The sequence below is a fragment of the Ictidomys tridecemlineatus genome, chromosome 5 (genome assembly GCF_052094955.1).
Source record: "Ictidomys tridecemlineatus isolate mIctTri1 chromosome 5, mIctTri1.hap1, whole genome shotgun sequence".
NCBI lineage: Eukaryota > Metazoa > Chordata > Mammalia > Rodentia > Sciuridae > Ictidomys > Ictidomys tridecemlineatus.
In genome coordinates, this window is record NC_135481.1 from 165,848,987 (window position 1) to 165,869,036 (window position 20,050).

Sequence of the window (20,050 nt, forward strand, 5' to 3'; positions counted from 1 at the left end):
ACTCCTCCTGAGAGCTCCTTGGACTCTAGGCATTGGTTGTTTGATTTTCTTCAGTAAGCATTCTTTCCCTGTCCTCCTATCTCACCAGTTCCCTTTTAATTTTGAGACGGGGTCTTGCTAGGTTTCCCAGACTGGCCTCAATCTTGAGACCCTCCTGTCTTCCCAATCGCTGGGATTACAGGTATGCACCACCAAACCTAGCTCAGTTACCATTCTTTAAGATGCATGACTTATAAAAAGAGAGAAATCTACTTATCTCTAAACTGAAGTAATTATTCTCTCATCAGCCCTCTGTGCAGAGGAGAATGGTGAAATGCATCAAGTTTGTGGTGTAGTTATTGAAATGCTAGCTTAATTCCAGTTTAAAAGGTGACATGTTAACAATTTTTTGCGGTGCTGGGGATTGAACCCCAGGGTCTTGGATATGCCAGGCAAATACTCTACCTGATGTTTTAAAATTTTTTCTTATTTTGAAACAGGGTCTGGTAAAGTTGGCCTTGAACTTGTGATCCCCATACCTCAGCTCCCAATTAGCTGGAATTACAGACCTGTACTACCACATCTACCAACATATTTTTTTTTTTTAAGTTTACTCAGTTTACTCCTTGGCTTTCAAAGAAGAGTTTTTAAAATGAACAAAACTTTTCTAAAGGAGACACAAAATTCTAAAACCAGAAAAAGATGCTAACCTTTATCTGGAATAGTAAAATTTTTTCTTAAAGAGCAATATTCCTTAAGGGGCAATGTTCTTTTACATAAAGAGCTTTTAAAATCAGTACAGTCAGTGATGCAATAAAAACATTGGCAACGGAGAGAAATGGGTTGCAGGTCACAAGGAACAGATATGAATGGTTCGATAAATACCTTGAAAAGGTGTTCATTACTTAATTAAGTGCAATTAAAACAAGAGATACCTCTTGATCCATCAGGCAAAGATCAGAAAGTTTGATAGTATATGGCATTGGCACTGCTGCTGGGAAACAGTTTCCTGTGCTGGTGGGAGGACTAATTGACAGGGCTTCGTTGGTGGGTAGTTTGGGATGGTCTGTGGACAGAGTGGATTAGTTATGCACATACTGATTCAGCACTTCCATTTGTGGGATGTTTCTTAATGCTGGAACCACATACATGGGCGGTATGTTCGACATGCTTGTGGCTTTAATAACAAAAGGTTTCAACTTGAATACCCATAAGGTTAGAGACTAGGTAAATAATTGTTTCCAGACAAATAAGATATATTATATACCCATTAAAGAGGGTGAATAAGTGATATTGGTGGCCTCTAGGGGAAGGAGATGGACTTCTTATTTTCTGCCCTTTTGTACAACTGTCTGAGTTTCATATCATGTGCATGCATACTTTATTTAAAAACAAAACAAATGGGCTGGTGTGGTGTGGCACACACCTGTCATCCCTGCGACTAAGGAGGCTGAGGCAGTAGAGTACAAATTCAAGGCTAGCCTCTGCATCTTAGACCTTGTCTCAGAATAAACAAATAAAAAGGACTGGGGATGTAGGCCAATGGTAAAGCACTCCTGGCTCAATTCCCAGTACCCCCCAAAAAGGAAAGGCCAAAAGTTCAGGGTGGGAGGCTCTGATATGAATGTTAGTGATTCACCTCTTTTTTTTTTTTTTCCCCTCTAGAACCTGACAGCATTATTGAAAAGGCTTCTCACTCAGGCATGATAAACCCTAGCCGGCAGTGGCAGACACTGAAGCAGAACACAGGGGTCGCCCATTTCGAGTATCAGATCCGTGTGACCTGTGATGACTACTATTATGGCTTTGGCTGCAATAAATTCTGCCGGCCCAGAGATGACTTCTTTGGACATTATGCCTGTGACCAGAATGGCAACAAAACTTGCATGGAAGGCTGGATGGGCCCAGAGTGTAACAAAGGTGCGTGTGTGTACATGTGTGTGCTGGGCAGGTTGACGAGCCCCGACTGCCTGTTGCTTTGGTGTTCAGTTCTCACCCACCAGCAGTCAGATGGCAGGTTGCTATCTCGGGCAGGGTGGGACTTTGCCCGTAATCTAGGACTGAAGCATGAAGATGTTGAGTGTCAAAGATGCTGTTGGTGCCCCGTCAGATCCCCTTTACCAGCTGGTGTCCCCATCCCCCAGCTGCTGTGAGTGTTGGCTGCTAACAGCTCACAGCTGCTCCTTCTCCAGGGAATTTTCCTTGGCCAAGCAGGAGCCACTTCATGCCCCATCCCTCCAGCTCATAGTGAGTGGCTGCTAGAAGGGGGGGGGGTACAAAGGCCACCCCCCTTTGCCTTCACATTGTGGTAGGAGATTCACACTCCAGAGCTTCCCCTGGGATCAGGCTGAAGGCAGAATCCAGCTGAGACCAGGTCCTTGCTCATCTCCTTCCCCTGCCTTCCTCAGTTCCTCTCTCCTGTGCCTGAATCCGCTTCTCAGGCTCTGCTTCTCAGGAATCTGATGCCAAGTGGGACAGGCTTGATTGAGTTGCTGTCTGAGCAGAGAGAGTGCTATAGGAAATGACAGCCCCTGAGCTCAGGGGGCCTTGCAAGAAGCTTTTGCAGTGCCTTTGTGGCGGCATTGAGGAAAGAGGGAGTGGACAGCCCAAGCCTTCGTACTCTGGAGGATTGAGCCCACCCGAAGGAGTCTAGCTTTCAGTCTGTTGCCAACTTCATCCCAACCCACTTTACTGGAATTCATTGATTCTAATTCATAGCAAGTTGTTCAGTAGTTTGAGTTAACCGTATACATACCCTTATAAATAATAATGTACTATAATAATATAATCTGCTTATCTTACATGATAATTAGGTAAATTCTTTCATGACAAACCGAATTAAAAAAAAGTTTTCCACAGTGACTGAGGGGTGGGGCATGATGAGGAATTTGCATGTCCCTTGGGCAAAGCTGCTCTTTCTTCAATAACTGGACACAAGAATTTTAAGATGGTCCCAGTAACATAGCAGGACCCCATCTCAAAAAGATAGTATTTGAGAACTCGAATGAAAAAAGGAATCGAGCTACACATTTTAAAGAGTTGTTTTTAAAAATATAACAAACACTCTAATGTTAGTAAGTTTTTAATGTCAGATCAATGTCTTAGCTTCTTTTTAATGAAGTAGAGAATTCTTTGTGAGAATATTTTACAGAAGTGCCACCAGATCTGGCTACCGGATTAGCCTGCCAAATGAAGCCAGCCTGATTGGCTGTGTTAGACCTGGGAGACTTTTGAAACCAGGCATGTAGGGGTGGACGATGGGGTTAGTAAAGGAGGTTGGGGTTCATCTGATGATGTCCTAATGGGATGTGGAAGGATTGGATTATTTACACCTCTTTCTTATGGTGAGGGTGGGATGGGCAGGATGGGAATTGACCAGGCAGGGTGTAAAGAGGAGGGTAGTTACTGTTGAGAGAGACTGGGTGAGGGTCCCCTTCCCCCATCATTTGTCTACATTTTGTCCCCAAACAGTATCATGTTTTGAAGATCTGCTAGCAAGGCCTTGAAGTTTAAAGCTGGATTTGTTATTTGGGCTCCTCCCATCTTCCTCTCCTTACAATGGGCTTGACACCAGATCTCTTAAAATCATGGATTTTGTAGGCTTAATGTGCTAGGCCATTCTCATGAGGATGGCAGTGCAGAAAACGGGCTGTGTGCTGACGCATCCTTCTGCATTTTTTTTTTTTTTTAAACAGCTATTTGCCGACAGGGCTGCAGTCCCAAGCATGGATCTTGCAAGCTCCCCGGTGACTGCAGGTAAATGACTACACTGATCTTTTGTGGTTTCCTTTTCTTTTAAAAAATGTTTCCTTTAATGCAACCAAGGGACTGATTTTGGAGGACAAGAAAGCTTTAAAAAAATTCAGATAGGCACATCCGAAACTTATTAAATTATACCAGCTGTCTGATGGAATGCACACCACCCCTTCTCTCTTGGAAGAGGGAAAAAAAAAAAAAACTTGTGGGCATAGCCAGTGACTTCATGTATTAACTGTTCTGTAAATTGATAACACATTTTGTAATCTTCCCTTAAAGTGCAAATGGACTATATGGAAGGATGAGGCTTTGTTTCTTTGCGCCTCTCTCTCTCCTCCTCCACCCTCCTTTCCTTTCCCTGCCCTCCCCCACTTTTCCCATCAATAGGGAAAGTCCAGCATTCTTTAGAATGGGATTAGTACAATCTCCTGGCCCCTTTGCAGGCAGGAGCTGGGCCGGTGCTGAGAGGTTAATGGCTGTGCTGGAATCTTGTCAGCTGAGCCTGATGAATGTAGACTTTTGCTGCTGGCCTTTGAAGTCTGTTCTTTTATGGTCCAGGAACAATGCAGAAGCCAAACGGAGAGACCTACCCTGACCGCTTCCCCAGGATGGTCTGGGGACTTCTTGAAATGTATATTATGCCAATTTGGGAAAAGCTTGTTTCAGGAAATACTGTCGGATATTCTGTCAGCATCTCTTTCTCCTCCCCAGTTTTAAGGAGCAGCAGATTTAATGTGACACTACATGAATCTTTTGGTCCTGTCACCTTTGCCCCCACGGCTGCTCTGATTTGAGCCCAGGGAGGCTTATGAAACAGTCTAATCTAGTGCACCTCAAATGAATGTGGTACCTGGGGCCCTCATTAAAATGCAAACTTGGGCTGGCATGGGCCCAAGTTTCTGCATTTCAAGCAAGCTCCCCCATGATGCTCTATTGCTGGTCAGATCATATTTTTGGGAATCAAACCTCAGCAAACCCCATACCTCAGCACTTACAGTGTAAGTCCCCAAACAAATGGGGGGAACTGTTAAAAGTGCAGAGTTCCTACTGAATTCTGTTCCCTTGTTTCGTCCCAGGAATCTACATTTGATGGACTTGCCACGTGATTTTGCAGATTTAAATTGAGAGCTGCTGGTTTTAAAGAGAATTACCTGTAGGTTTTCCCTTGGTGATTCCACAGCTCCATATTGTTCTCCCACGTAATGGAAACACTGAACTTGAGGCTGAGGTGGGATTCAAGGCAGCTGGAAGTGAAATAAGAACAGGTTGTCCTGGAATTGTCTCTTCCTACAGTTCTGCAGGAGTTTATTTTCTGGATGGCCGAGGGGATTCACCTGCTAATCCCCTTGGGTGGCAGCTGACTGTAGTATTTAGCAACTTTACTGTCAAAGGCAGAGCAGGAATCCACCTAGGGCAACTCTCCCTAATTAAGGGTGTTCTGGAGAAAGTAAGACCGGCAAGGCTATTAGGGACTCTGAGCCTGCTGCCTGCTCAGATGAGTATCATCTCTGAGTATCATGGAGGCCGATTTGTGCTACTGTCATCAGAATAAACACATTGCTGTGCAGGGGAGGGCCCTCCCAGCCAGAACAACAGGCTTTGTTTCTAGAATTTAGCCCTTTCTCTTTCTCGAAGTCTCACCTCCCACTCCCTGCCCAGACACGCACCAGTGCCCTTATTTACTTAAGGTGCTACTTTCCCACGCAACATTTGCATAGTCTTCCCTGCCTTGAAAGAAAATCAAAACAGAACCTTCCAGCTAAGGAAGTTCAGGTTATGTCCTGCTCCAGAAATAGTTGAATGGCGAGTTACCTGTAAGTTGTCTTTTGGGTTATGTATTACACAGGTTTTCTTTTTTTTTTTTTTAAATCTTTTCGTCTTCTCCCACACGAGAAAACTTCCCTGGTTTTATTCATCCCAAGGAGACCTGGGTTCCCTCTTCCCGGGTACATGGGCTTGTTTTGTTGCAAGCCTGCCAATAATATCAAACTTAATTATGAATCATCCTATGAGGAAAGTCACTTCAATTTCTCATGAGAATCTTAATCATATATTATTAAACTGGGATAACTTGGTCGATGCCTCTTTTAGGGTCAGTCTTTTTATTTGTTTTCTTTTGAAGTCATCCGTGGCCTCTTGTGGTTGCTGTTTTATGCTTGGGGATTGAGCTCTCATTAATTAAGAGGTTAGGTTGGGTCCTCAGCTGTCTCTCCTTTTATTAGGCAAATTGAAGAGGTGTAGCCATCCTTAATTTGGAAGGATAAGCGAAGACAGCAGGAATATTGCTATTTCCCAATCAATTCCCTGGAATTATTTTTCAGGCTAAGAGTATGGGCCGCACAGAATGGCCCCCTGCCTCCCACTAAGTTGGGTGTCTGCTTTTTAAAAAGTTATTTCTACCAGATGACTTTTTTTGTTCTTGCTCTATTCCTTTAAATAGTCACTTGTCATTTAGATGGAGGGTCTATTTTACACGAACCAGAATCCTGGGTCTGATTAATTTTAAACCACACATTCTAGTAGTTCTTTGTGTTTGGGTGTGGATTGGGGTGTTTTTAGAAGTTAGGAAGTGGTTAGTCAGTATTCTCAGGGTTAATCCATTCTCAGCCGTGGGTGATTAGCTGTTAGCTAGATCCCTATAATTTTCCCATGACAAAGATTCGCTAGCTTGCCTCCAGCTCTCTGGAAACCAAAGCCCTTTCCTTCTGGGGAGCAAATGCGGACGTTTATTTTCATGATTTCCAACTGAGCAGCTCACGGGGCAGTTGGTTTTCCTGGTTTTTCCCCGGGTCCTAATCTGGAATGATTTTGTCGGTTCGTGTTCTTTTCACTCCTGCTTCCTTCCACCCTCAGGTTAGCTCCTGATGTCCCCTGCCTTTCCTCCATCCTTTTTGTTAAGAGCTGGGTTTTTGAGAAGGTGGTTTAAAGTTTCAGAAGGCTTGACATTGAGGGGAGATTGGTTTGAGTTCCTGCCCTCTCTCCCTTCCCACGTGAAGGTTTGTGTTTATGTTTGTGTTTGGAGATCAAAGACCATTTGGCTTTAAAAGACTATGATGAACAAGATGCTTATAAGGGAAACTCAACTCCCTCAAAATTAGGTTCAGGGATATTGTACTTTGACCTCTTCTTTCTCTCTTTCGTTGTTGTTCCCCCCCCCCTCCAAAGTGAGAAATAACTAAATTAGCATGAACAGCCACGGCCACGGTAATGACTCATAAATTATCTGTAGAATTGATTCCAAGTGCCATTGCTTACCCCTCCCCTTCCCTGCAGAAGTGAGTTTAGAGATCCTCCCCAGGTCTTTGCCAAGGGAGGGTGCCCCCTCCCTCTCCCCTGTTTGTTTGATTTTCCTAAAGTGTCATCACTGGGCTCTTTCCTGCGGCCTTTGGCATCTTGTTGCATCTGTGCACTGGGGTTGTGACTTGCTGTGGAGACAAAGAGCCTGGGCGGAGCTGCAGGGGCAGCCTTGGTGGGGACTTCTGCATAGCTATTGTTGTCCTTTCCTTCTATGGTCTGTCCTGATGAGGTCCTGGGATTGATTTATTCCATGTCCTCACCCTCAGCTCATTCGTGGGAGCCTGAGAGGGGCTTTGTGGAGGGCACTCCCCACTCTGGCCCCTTCCCAAACAGCCCTCCTTTTGTTGAGAGTCTCTGCTCGGCTCAACTGTGGAAATGTCTGTTCACAAGGAGCCTCTAACAGGCCTTGAAAGTGTCCCGTCCTGTCTCCCACAACAAAATAAACAGCCTGGACTTCGTAGTCTTCTGCTTTAGTTGTGCGCATCCCCCTTGGTGTTCATGAAGCTAAGTGGCGTGTGCTGTCTGTCCGCAGGTGCCAGTATGGCTGGCAAGGCTTGTACTGTGATAAGTGCATCCCGCACCCGGGCTGCGTCCACGGCACCTGCAATGAACCCTGGCAGTGCCTCTGTGAGACCAATTGGGGTGGTCAGCTCTGCGACAAAGGTACGCCCATCAGGGAGGGACCCAGGGGCTGGATGCTAGCCTTGGAAGGAATGTGAGATTTTGGAACGGCAGTAAATTGGTTTCTATTCTACTTTGATTTATCTTCTATCCTTAACCACCTCATGTCATGAGGTTTGGGCGAGAATGTAAGCAAGTGCTTTACCCCAAAGCCACATCCCAGACCATTTCGTTCTTCTGTGGGGGCTTTTATTCTAAATCTGTTTGAATTTGCCTTTAATGCTGTAGGGTGGTTTATTCATTTATTTTTGGTTCCATTTTTAAAATAGGAGTGGGGCCAGGTGCTGTGGCACACCTGTAATCCCACAATTCAGGAGGCTGAGGCAGGAGGATTGCGGGTTCAAAGCTAACCTCAGCCACAGCAAGGTGCTAAGCAGATCAGTGAGACCCTGTTTCTAAATAAAATACAAAATAAGGCTGGGGATGTGGCTTAATGGTCGAGTGCCCCTGAGTTCAATCCCTAGTACCAAAAAAAATGGAGTAGGGCTAGACTAAATGAGTTCAGTAGTAGTCTTTACCTTTATTGTTGTCTTTTTGTGACTTTGGGGTCTTTTGGGCAGATCTCAATTACTGTGGAACTCATCAGCCGTGTCTCAATGGCGGAACTTGTAGCAACACAGGTCCTGACAAATATCAGTGTTCCTGCCCTGAGGGATATTCAGGAGCTAACTGTGAAATTGGTAAGTGGTCCAAGTTGGGTAGAATCCCTTGGGTTCTTTTTAAGTTTTTGGTATGCTCAGCTTACGATTCGTGCAAACGTATACACACACACACACACACACACACACACACACACACACACACACTCTTTAATGATATGTAAAAAGATGAAAATACCCTCCAGAGTTAAGACTCGTTATTCTAGCTCTTCCACAAGTCTCTGAAATCTTGAGTCCTTAATGTTTTTTGGGTGATGTTGATTAGTATAAGAGGCATCATGAGATGTAGTGACCCCCCAACTTCAAGATATATTGGAATGTGGCTCAGTGAGAAGATGATTTCCTTTCTCCCCTAGACACAGCAGGGGGTTACATTGCATGCTTGCTTTTATTTTCTGTGACATACTTGAGTTGGTGACCAAAGTGTGGGACTTGGTTGTGGGGTGGGGGTGGGGTGGAGGCAGTGTGACAAGAAGTGGGTCCTTTGCTGACTGCGGTCTTGGTCTTTGCAGCTGAGCATGCTTGCCTTTCTGACCCTTGCCACAACAAGGGCAGCTGCAAGGAAACCTCCCTGGGGTTTGAGTGTGAGTGTTCTCCTGGCTGGACTGGGCCTACATGCTCCACAAGTAAGTACAGGTTTTGGCCTATGTCTGTTCTGAGGGGTCACTGTGTTATGATACAGGGTTGGTGGGAGATATCTGGACTTGTCCAAAGTTAAGGACTTAGTAACATGTCTGAGTGTGGGAATGGCGGGTGCACTCAGTCTGGTGGCTTGGGTACTTGGAAGTCTTCTAGCACCCCATTTCTACCCACCAGGGTAGCACATGTATCTGTGGTTGGTAGAAAGTCTCATGGAAGGGCTCATTCCTTGCGTGTGCTTCCTGGAGCTTTGTCTCCTCCAGATCCTAGTTAACTCTTTTAGCCTTGAAGAGGCTGCCTTTGTACTGGATTTTTGTCATAGACCCCTAAGACAAGGACCTGGGTACAGGATTAGCTTGACTGAGACTAGGCTATAGGTTAAAACCACCTGGGATGGGGTCTCTGGATGAAGTGGATTCCCTCCAGAATCAGGCAGGTGTAGCCTTTAATGAGCTGGAATTCTGAAGTGCAGCCAAGCCTGAAAACCACTATCGCCTGTACCCTAAAAACGGCATACAGCATGGTTAAGGATGTGGGTTGTTCTGGGGTCAGATGGCCTGCACTTGCGCCAGACCCCCACCCGTGACTTTTAGAACTGTGGCAGGCCTCATAACCTCCCTGTGTCCTGATCAAACGGGATCGTAGCAACATCTATCTCTAAGGGCTGTCATGAAGACTCAAAAGCGAATTCTTAAATAGTGTGTGTGGCACAGGCTGTAAACGAATTAAAATCTTTGCAGTCTGGTGCAGACGTGAGGGGTGTGGCACTTTGGTGGGTTATTTTTAGAAAACTCTGTAAGCAAATCTAGAAATAAGGTTTTCCACCATGAAGAAATTATTATTATTATTATTTTTACCTTTTCTATGTAACCTCTGAGCCATCTTTATTTCTTTAAAAATAAAGATTAGGCAGGTATGGATGTCTCCTGTTTCCACTGAGTTGATGCTCTGCTATTATCCAGCTGTCTCTTTCTCCCCCACTGCTTAGGGGGGGATTAGATGAACTGGGGCACTGGGGGATTTAAAGCTAAAATCAAGGCTTCAGGCTTATCATCACCGTCCCACTTGCCCTGTGGTAGCTTTACTTATAACAGGTGTCTGGCTTTTAGGCACAGGCACCTCCTGTGATGTTACATTGTCTAATTGCCAAACAGAATGAAATTATTGCTCTTAATTCTCATTGAACAGATATCAATGATTGTTCTCCAAATAACTGTTCCCATGGGGGCACCTGCCTGGACTTGGTTAACGGATTTAAGTGTGTGTGCCCTCCCCAGTGGACTGGCAAGACATGCCAGTTAGGTAAGAAAATTCTTGGCGACTCTAATTCCTGAACCAATGTTGGCTTTGCTAATCAAAGCTGTGAAGAAAGATGAGCATGTGGCCAGCGGTGTGAGTTCACACTCCACCATACTAAGAAGTAATTTATTAGCAAGAGTCCAGCGGGCCTGGGAGAAATAACTTGAATGCAAATGGGCTAGCTCTTTTAGGCCCTGTGGGAAAGTCGTGGGATTCCTTGAACCATGTCAATCGTCTGTCCGAGGAGGGTTCAGCTGGGTTCCAAAAGAGGATGATCTCATGAGGAATGAGCTGTCTGCATTCTTTTTGCCACATTTAAATCCCAGCAACTAGGCTGTGCTGGGTTTTGCGCAGAAACGCCTGGTGGCTTTTTGCTATTCTGTTGGGGGCCAGTTGTTAACCAGCAGCCGGAAAGTTATCAATTAGCGTTCCTTATTGGATAAAGGCTAGAGAGAGGGCTCAGATGCTCTGAATACAGGGAACCTAGTATTTCTTATTTAGGTAGCTTGTTAAAATGTCTCATATTTCAGACCAACTCTGTTGGTATGGTGTTTCTTTTTTCTGGGGGGGGGTGCTGGGGGGGTAGAACTATTTCTCATTGCTTCTTGTCTCCTTTCAGATGCAAATGAATGTGAGGACAAACCTTGTGTAAATGCCAAATCCTGTAAGAATCTGATTGCAAGCTACTACTGTGATTGCCTTCCAGGCTGGATGGGACAGAATTGTGACATAAGTGAGTGATGTTTTTTGTTTCAATTTTGATTTTCATGAAACTTGGGTGTTGAAGGCTCTTGCCCTTCCATTCTCAGTCTCCAGTTCTAAGTGGGTTTTTTTTTTTCCCCTTTTTTCATTTTGAAGTGCCAGAGACAGAACCCAGGGCTCCTCATGTACCAGGCAAGCCCTCTACTTCTGAGTAAAAGAGAACTTTATCCCAGAATGTTTTTGGAGAGGGAGTGGTCACTGTAGCAAGGAAAATGTAGGATTTATCAGGCTCATTAGCTGTTAAAACTGGCCATATTCTGATAAGGAGGCTAAAACAATGATGTGAAGTTTCACTCCCTCCTTCTGGTCTGGAAGAATTAGGGAGGGTCCCCACCTGGTGTAATAACCTTATCTCACAGGGAAGCAGAAGGAAATCTGATTTGAGACTTTTATCTGTCCAGAGCTTAAGAGGGCTTTTCAATTAAGCCCAATTTCAATGCAAAGTGCCTCTTTAACCAGATAACTTGTTTGCTTTTTAGATATTAACGATTGCCTTGGCCAGTGTCAGAATGACGCCTCCTGTCGGGTAAGTAAATCTTTGCTTGAATGAAAGCCTTGACAGTTGACAACCAATTTAAGATTTATGTGATGCTGGGAGAGCTCTGTCCCCAAGAAATTTAGAAATGCAGGTGAAAACGGAGTCCCTGGAAGTTTCACCAGGGCTCATGTTACCTCAGCCTCCTGGGAGTCATTTTAAAGGCATGCTTGCAGAAACTTCTAACCCAGTTGAGAGGCTTGGCATTTGGCTATTGTAGTGAATCAGCCCAACCACAGCCATCCTGCTAAACCCCTGAAGCTCTTGTTTGTGGACTATATAGAAAAAAAAGCATGTGTTTCTCCCCCCACTTCTCCTCCTCCAGGATTTGGTTAATGGTTATCGCTGTATCTGTCCACCTGGCTATGCAGGCGATCACTGTGAGAGAGACATCGATGAATGTGCCAGCAACCCCTGTTTGAATGGGGGTCACTGTCAGAATGAAATCAACAAATTCCAATGTCTGTGTCCCACTGGTTTCTCTGGAAACCTCTGTCAGGTGAGTGGAGGCAAAAATTTCAGATGGCAACGTATTTACAGCGGAGGCCCCTCCAATTCTTCGCTCTTGTGTTTGGGGTCTTGTGACATTTATTAACATCCTATTAACTAGTGAATCTGTTAGACAAATGCTGATGGAAGGAGCTATTGATGAATGATTTTCTTCTCGGCGTGCATCTGTTCGGCTTTGTTTCATTTCGTACCCCGGACTCTTTTCTTTCCTACTGTACCCTGTTTTTCTAAATTGCTTACCTGAACCATGACAGTACCTAGGGCATAAAGATGATTACCTACAAGTGTCTCCTCCTAAAAGTGTATGGATGGGATCATAATCCAGTGTCTACTGTCCCAGAGAAGTGATCGTAACATCTCGTTTGACTTTGTTCCTTCTTCTCTGCTCCTGGTACTTGCAGCTGGACATAGATTATTGTGAGCCCAACCCCTGCCAGAATGGTGCCCAGTGCTACAATCGTGCCAGTGACTATTTCTGCAAGTGCCCCGAGGACTATGAGGGCAAGAACTGCTCACACCTGAAAGACCACTGCCGTACGACCCCCTGTGAAGGTACTTCCCTTTCCAGGACCTGACTGTGTCTAAACCTCCTCCTATGTCTCCCATTGGCCACCTCCCCTTAATGCACTTAGAAGTAGTGTAGGGTAAAGAGGACTTGTAGGTTGGAACTACTTTATCCTGAGCTCTTGGAGAATCCAGAACAAGTGGAAACAATCTATTCAGACTGGTCAGCAGGAAAACCACATGTACAAGTAGCCCCGGGGAGAGAATGTGAAATCCATTTATCACTCTAGTTCTGGGGTGGGCTGATGTGCAACACCAGGACAAATTCCTGAGAGCAGCACTGTCAGTAGAACTGTGCAACAGTGGAAATGTTCTGTGCATCAGGTTACAGCTGTAGTGGCCATTGAGCATTTAGAATGGGACTGGCTTCACTCTGTTTAAATATAAATAGCCACATGTGGCCTGTAGTTGCTGAATTAGGTGGCACAGCCTTAAAGCTTTTATGAATTTGTACTTTAGCATTGCCCGAGTCTAACTGGTCTTTTTTATTCCTCAGCAAGCATTTTACCAAATCGGGTAATGTCAAAGGTGATAGGGGCTCCCAGGCAGGCAGGTTTCCTGACAGCGTAGGATCAAAATGCTTTAAAAATCCCATCTGCCAGGAGTTCAACTTTGCTTATCATAGTGCTACCAGGCATGTTGTTGGAGTCTTAGTCCCTGGGGTGCCTCGTGACATCCTCATTAGCTCAAGGGTGCCCATCTCCAGTGTAGCTGGTATGCTTTACCCACTTTGCTTAGAAATGCTGTGTCTGTGTGTCCGTGGCTATGATCTGAACCCCAGCCTGTCTTCTAGTGATTGACAGCTGCACTGTGGCCATGGCTTCTAATGACACACCTGAAGGAGTTCGGTATATCTCCTCTAACGTCTGTGGTCCCCACGGGAAGTGCAAGAGTCAGTCGGGAGGCAAATTCACCTGTGACTGTAACAAAGGCTTCACGGGAACATACTGCCATGAAAGTAAGAACCCCCACCCTCACTGGGGAATGGGGATGGTGCTCCCCACCCAGTGCTGCTGCCTGGCTTAAGACAGTATTTGAGAATAGCTTTAATTGGAAGCTAAAGTTGAGGAGACCAGAAAGTTTGTCATTGTACCTGGGATCTGAGACTGAGGTACATTTAATTTATCAGACCACTCAGATGCCTCTGAGCCATGAGTTTATTTTAGAATATTCTGGGGTCTCACTAATTTGAGTGGGCCCTGTTTTCTGAAGACATTTCTTCCCTAAGCCCACGGGGTTGACTCGTCATGTCAGGGCATTAAATAAAATGAGGGAAGCCTCTGCTTCATCAGCCACCCATCTAATTGGAAAAAAAAAATTATCCTAATGGAATTGAGCATATTGAGGTGCCAGGTGCATTTTCTCAGGAGACAGCAGTGAAAATCACAGGACAGTGCTGGGTTGTGGCATTACTTGTCCTTCAATTCACTTTTTCTTCCTTTCGCAGATATTAATGATTGCGAGAGCAACCCCTGTAAAAATGGTGGCACTTGCATCGATGGTATCAACTCTTACAAGTGCATCTGTAATGACGGCTGGGAGGGGGCCTTCTGTGAAACCAGTGAGTCTGGGCTTATTTGGGGGCTGACCACCCTGGGTTGCAGAGGGTGTGTGGGAGGATCCCTCCTTAACTTGGAAACCTTTGGAAATAAGACCCCAATTTTTCTTTGTTGTAATGGAAACCTCTGGAAGTAAGACCCCAATGATTTCTGCAGAGGGACCTCTTCACTTGTCCCATTTGTGTTTATTAATGCTGGTGAGGAACTTCCGGGGAAGCTATAGAATTAAGATTGCTAATTAAGATACATATCCCTTCTTGCAAGGAGAGGAATCTTTGTTTTGATTTTAATCTCTGTGCATCTTGATTTCAACTTCCATGGGAATTCCAGAGGACTGCAAACTCTTTCCCGACTTGTGGCATTCCAAGTCGCTCTATTGGGGGCTTGTTGATTCCTAGAAAAGGGTGATTGTGTTGAAGTCCTGAGGCTGCTCAGCTGTTTCTGGAATGTGGGGGTGGAAAGCAAGGGTTGGCTGTCGCTGTAGGAAAGCTTAGTTCCTAAGTGTTGTGCACAGTCCTGGAATCTACTTCAGTTGAGCGTCTCCTCTTTGATTCTAGATATTAATGACTGCAGCCAGAACCCCTGCCACAATGGGGGCACGTGCCGAGACCTGGTCAACGACTTTTACTGTGACTGCAAAAATGGATGGAAAGGAAAGACCTGCCACTCACGTAAGTGTTGGGGGCCCAGGTCCTGCCTCTGTCTTCTGTAGGAGGGAGGGGTCCCGCTGGGGCTCACATTGAGATTCTTCCTCCAGGTGACAGCCAGTGTGATGAGGCCACATGCAACAATGGTGGCACATGCTATGATGAAGGGGATGCATTTAAGTGCATGTGTCCTGGTGGCTGGGAAGGAACGACCTGTAACATAGGTAACTTTCTGCCCCCTGTGGGATTTGCAGTGGGCATGGCCACCTGAGTGAGCACATCATGCTCCTGGACATGCTTCTGGATCTTATGATCTTTTTTCTTGGGTCTAGTTTTTGCCCCTCCGGACTATTTTTGGATCCTCAGAGAGGGTGGTCTTGTCTGCTTTTGCCTTATAGCCAGAAACAGTAGCTGCCTGCCCAACCCCTGCCATAATGGGGGCACCTGTGTGGTCAACGGTGAGACCTTCACATGCGTCTGCAAAGAAGGCTGGGAGGGGCCCATCTGTACTCAGAGTGAGTGTCCTCCCCTTTGAACTCTCCCAGGGCTCCTGGAACATATCCTGACACCCTTGGGGACTTGCAATCGAAACCAGAAGCAGCACTCACTGTTTGATGTCTGCTTTTGTATCACCTGGGTCCGTATTAATGACTTGATGGGATACAGCCCTGACCTGGGCATGAGAAAGTTGCCGATGAAGATAAGTGGAGACAGATGGCGTCTCGGTTCCCAGCTCAGGGTCTGACCAGCAGCCCTGCCTCCTTCCATTCTCACACTCCTCCGTCCCCAACAAGGGCCTCTTCCTGTGTACATATGTCCCACGGCAAATGAAACTGAGTGTGGTGCAGGCCTGGTTCCAATTTAGCAGAGGTTTTAAGCATATTTGGCTGGTGTTAACTTTGACTTTATCATTTGGGTATTATGGAAATAAGTGTTTTTACTTAGGGCTAAGACTCCTTTCCCTGTTAAAGACCTCCCTGTTGTCTTTTCTTTGCAGATACCAATGACTGCAGCCCACATCCTTGGTAAGTGTGACAACCTTTGAAGTAATCTGCATGAGAATCTCCCGGGATCCTGTTTAGAATGTGGGTTCTGATTCGGGGCGATCTGGGGTGAGGCTCTGCTTTTCTAACAAGCTCCCTGGTGACACCCGTCCTGTCACTCTGCGGACCACACTTTAATTAGCCAGGTTGTATCTTCATTTAGAGCAGTGATTCTCAACCTTGGCTGTACCCAGGAATCACCTGGGGAGCTTTTAAAAGTCCCAATGCCTGAGCTGCAACCGAGACCTAAGAAATTAGGCTCTCTCGGGGTGGGACCCAGGCATCAGTATTTTTAAAGCTCCTCAGACAGTGGCAACTATGGCCAGGGTTGAGAGCTGCTGAGTGTAACTGGCACTGCTGCCTGCATTGTGGGGCAGCTGGAGTCAGGGACTGTGAGTCTGGTAACTGAGGCCGTCTGTGTTTTCTTTTTAGTTACAACAGCGGCACCTGCGTTGATGGGGACAACTGGTACCGGTGTGAATGCGCTCCAGGTTTTGCTGGGCCCGACTGCAGAATAAGTAAGGACCGCCCCCATCTGATTTTTCCCAGTGGCTTTATTCCCTTACTCCCTGTTCCACTCCTCAGCCTGAGATTTTTTTTTTTTTTTTCTCTTTAAAAACAATTAAGGCTACAGTTCACTTTAAGTAGCCTTGACAAAGCAAGTAATCTCCTGCCTCCAGCTGGGATTAAGGTGCTCCTGCTGGATCCTCCCAGGTACTTGCTGGTAGTCCCTGGGTGGTGCAGCCCTCCTTCCTCATGGGGAGAGTGCCAGCCACAGAATCTGACGATTTCAGCTACACTGGGGCCCTGAGAAAAGTGTGCTTCTCCTCGTGACTAACATGATTAATGAATGGGCAAGTGGAAGCTTACCATGGCTATCCTGTTGTGGGACTGGCACAGAGCTAACACAAATGGGAGGGACTAGATCTGTGACTTCCAAAGGCTGAGCTGCAATGGGTTTGATCAGGCCCCAGAGAAATAATTAAAACTAGGAGGCAGACGATGCAGTTTTTCAGGAAGCTGAAACTTTATTTTTTACACCCCCCCCCTTTTTTTTTTTTTTTTTAACAAAACAAAAATGACAGAATAGTTGTATTATTTTTTGTTCTTGTCCCCAAATTGTTTGGAGAATGGCAAGCTCCTATAAAATTTCAATCTGGGATGGACCGAACTTTAGCACTAGATGGGGATAAGTTTATCTGTTTCATACTTCTAAATAAGATTGACAAACTACAGCCTGGAGGCCAAATCTGACCCACCATCTGTTCTTATAAGTTTTATTGCACGCAGAAAACGCTTACTTGTTTTTCTGTTTTGTGGCTACACACCACAACTGAATTGAGTAGTTGTGATAGAAACCTTGTGACCTGCAAAGCCTAAAATATTCACTCTGACCCTTTTTTGGGGGAAAAGTTTGCTGGCCTTGCTCTAAACTGCACTGTCAGAGAAAGGAACTTAAGAAAATAAAAATTGCTGCTGCCTAAAATGGTTCTCAGCTGTTGGAAGTCAGGACAGTGGTGATCTTTGGGGGTCAGTGACTGATAGAGGCTTTTGGGAGATTAATGATCTGTTTCTTTACTTGGGGACTGGTTACATGAGTGAAACTTCACCAAGCTTATAATTATGATTTGAATGCTTTTCTATGTTTGAAAAAAAACAAAAACTTTGTTACTCCCCAATGGAGCCTAAATTTAAACTCCATCTTTCCTAGACATCAATGAATGCCAGTCTTCACCTTGTGCCTTTGGGGCAACCTGTGTGGATGAGATCAATGGCTACCAGTGTGTCTGTCCCCCGGGGCACAGTGGTGCCAAGTGCCAGGAAGGTATGTGTGCCAAGTCCTGGCTGCCCATGTGTCTTCTGGGGTGAGCGGGCATTGTAGCCATTAATTTGTTCACAAATGGGCACTGTGCTCAGGGATGGAATGCATAGTGGAGGTTGCAGGGAAGGGGAAGTGGGTCTTCCCAAAACAGGGTAGCCACTGGTCTTGGATAATTCTGTGTAACCAACCATCTTAACCTTCAAGGGCTTGCAGTAAGCATTTATTTTTGTTGCCTGTGGCATGGGTGGGCAGAGCAGTTGTGCCACTATGCTCAGGCTTAGCTTGACCAGCCAGCAGCCATCTCTGGGGTTTGTTCTTTTCATGGCAAATGGCAGGCCCACAAGAGGCCAAGCTCAGTGGGAAAAGCCAAGTTAAAGGGTGACATCTCTTGGGTCACATCTGCTGACATTGCATTAGCCAAAATAAGTCACATGGCCAAGTGAAGTTAGTGGGGCTGGAAAAAACACGTGCCCAGTGTGGTAGAAGGAACTATTACCATGTGGTCAAGGGTATATGACCATTTCATAACAGGGAGGAGGTGAAGCATTAAGAACTGTGATCCAGTCTACAGAAAAAGAAACTCCTACTCATATGTCTCCACCTCTCAGTTTCAGGGAGACCTTGCATCACCATAGGGAGGGTGATCCCCGACGGGGCCAAGTGGGATGACGACTGTAACACCTGCCAGTGCCTGAATGGACGGATTGCATGCTCAAAGGTAGGGTGTGAGGGCTGCTGTGGTTCTGTGCTCTGAACTCGTAGGTGGACATTCCTGCTCAGCTCCTCTTTTACTCTCTCCAGGTCTGGTGTGGTCCTCGACCTTGCCTGCTCCACAAAGGTCACAGCGAGTGCCCCAGTGGGCAGAGCTGCATCCCCATCCTGGATGACCAGTGCTTCGTCCGCCCCTGCACTGGAGTGGGCGAGTGTCGGTCTTCTAGTCTCCAGCCGGTGAAGACCAAGTGCACCTCTGACTCCTATTACCAGGATAACTGTGCAAACATCACGTTCACCTTTAACAAAGAGATGATGTCACCGGTATGTAACAACTTTAACTGAGGACAGTATGTTTGCTTGTTTAAAAGAACGAATGTCACAAGCTAGGATCCAGTTCTCTGTAGCCTGAATTCCTGTCTTAGGCTCTAAGTGAGGCTTGAATTTAGCCAAAGTTTGAAAAGAACATCAGCTTTTTCTTTTTCCTTACATGCCTGTGATTTTTTTCTTTTTAAATCATTTTAGGGTCTTACCACGGAGCACATTTGCAGTGAACTGAGGAATTTGAATATTTTGAAGAATGTTTCTGCTGAATATTCAATCTACATAGCTTGTGAGCCTTCTCTTTTGGCAAACAATGAAATACACGTGGCCATTGTGAGTATAAGACCTATTTATGCCTAATTATTTGATTGCAAGGGAGGTAAATGTCAGTATCAAGACTGTGTAAGCATATTGAAAGAAAGCATTAAGGATTAATACGTATTTATTATTACATATAAATTATACATGTTGTAGTTTAATTTCAAATAAAGACTACTGCCGAGTGTCCCCCCCTAAGTCACGTCTGACAGTTGATCTTTTTCCAGTCTGCTGAAGACATACGGGATGATGGAAACCCTATCAAGGAAATCACTGACAAAATAATAGATCTTGTTAGTAAACGTGATGGGAACAGCTCACTTATTGCTGCTGTTGCAGAAGTGAGAGTTCAGAGGCGCCCTCTGAAGAACAGAACAGGTAGGTATCAAATGGGAACAGTCTCTTTTTGTAATTGCTGTCAAACTGATCTCATTACACCATCCAGTAGAGCCACGGGGTGGGGAATCACCTGTCAGTGCCCCTGCCTCCCAGGAGCTCCTTAATTGGTGAGAAACCTGAGGTCGGCCTATTTGACCAAGGTTGTATAGCCATTGGGGGCAGAGGTGAATCTTTTCCCCAACAAGCTGTGTACTCTTGCCAGCAGGCTCCCTGTAGAACTGGTATTGTCTAGATATATTGCAGAGCCCTAGGGCAGAGCAACACTGAACCCTGAGCTTGAAGCTGTCAAACTGTGATTTAGCATTTTGGTGTCATGGCACAGCCTGTCATGAGCACTGTGAGGCATAAGTTTGATAGTTTGATATCCCTGCATCCAGACCCCCTTTTTTGAGGGTCTTTAGCATCATGGTTCTAGCTGAGCGAGAAATGGGGCATATGGCCGTGAGTTATTTGAGCTGTCCATGCTTGGTTTGGGTTTGCTAATTCTGAAAACTAATTTCCATCATGAGCTGCTTCAGTAGCCAGACTAACCTGGACTTAACCAGG

At 45.6% G+C, this 20,050-nt stretch overlaps 1 protein-coding gene across 2 annotated transcripts in view; it reads left to right on the top strand.

Annotated features, from left to right (window-relative positions):
* Nucleotides 1-20,050, top strand: part of Jag1 (jagged canonical Notch ligand 1) — a 36,557-nt gene that overhangs the window by 13,938 nt on the left and 2,569 nt on the right. The window contains exons 4-25 of one of the 2 annotated variants that reach the window (XM_005320477.4): nt 1,645-1,899; nt 3,675-3,735; nt 7,565-7,695; nt 8,274-8,393; nt 8,885-8,998; nt 10,200-10,313; nt 10,930-11,043; nt 11,552-11,598; nt 11,933-12,106; nt 12,519-12,669; nt 13,475-13,639; nt 14,129-14,242; nt 14,798-14,911; nt 14,998-15,111; nt 15,286-15,402; nt 15,885-15,912; nt 16,363-16,448; nt 17,642-17,755; nt 18,361-18,470; nt 18,554-18,787; nt 18,989-19,120; nt 19,333-19,483. In XM_005320477.4, coding sequence (XP_005320534.2) covers nt 1,645-1,899; nt 3,675-3,735; nt 7,565-7,695; nt 8,274-8,393; nt 8,885-8,998; nt 10,200-10,313; nt 10,930-11,043; nt 11,552-11,598; nt 11,933-12,106; nt 12,519-12,669; nt 13,475-13,639; nt 14,129-14,242; nt 14,798-14,911; nt 14,998-15,111; nt 15,286-15,402; nt 15,885-15,912; nt 16,363-16,448; nt 17,642-17,755; nt 18,361-18,470; nt 18,554-18,787; nt 18,989-19,120; nt 19,333-19,483 — 2,760 coding nt within the window. The remainder of the gene's footprint in view (nt 1-1,644; nt 1,900-3,674; nt 3,736-7,564; nt 7,696-8,273; nt 8,394-8,884; nt 8,999-10,199; nt 10,314-10,929; nt 11,044-11,551; nt 11,599-11,932; nt 12,107-12,518; nt 12,670-13,474; nt 13,640-14,128; nt 14,243-14,797; nt 14,912-14,997; nt 15,112-15,285; nt 15,403-15,884; nt 15,913-16,362; nt 16,449-17,641; nt 17,756-18,360; nt 18,471-18,553; nt 18,788-18,988; nt 19,121-19,332; nt 19,484-20,050) is intronic. The other variant, XM_040274806.2, reaches the window with a different exon arrangement.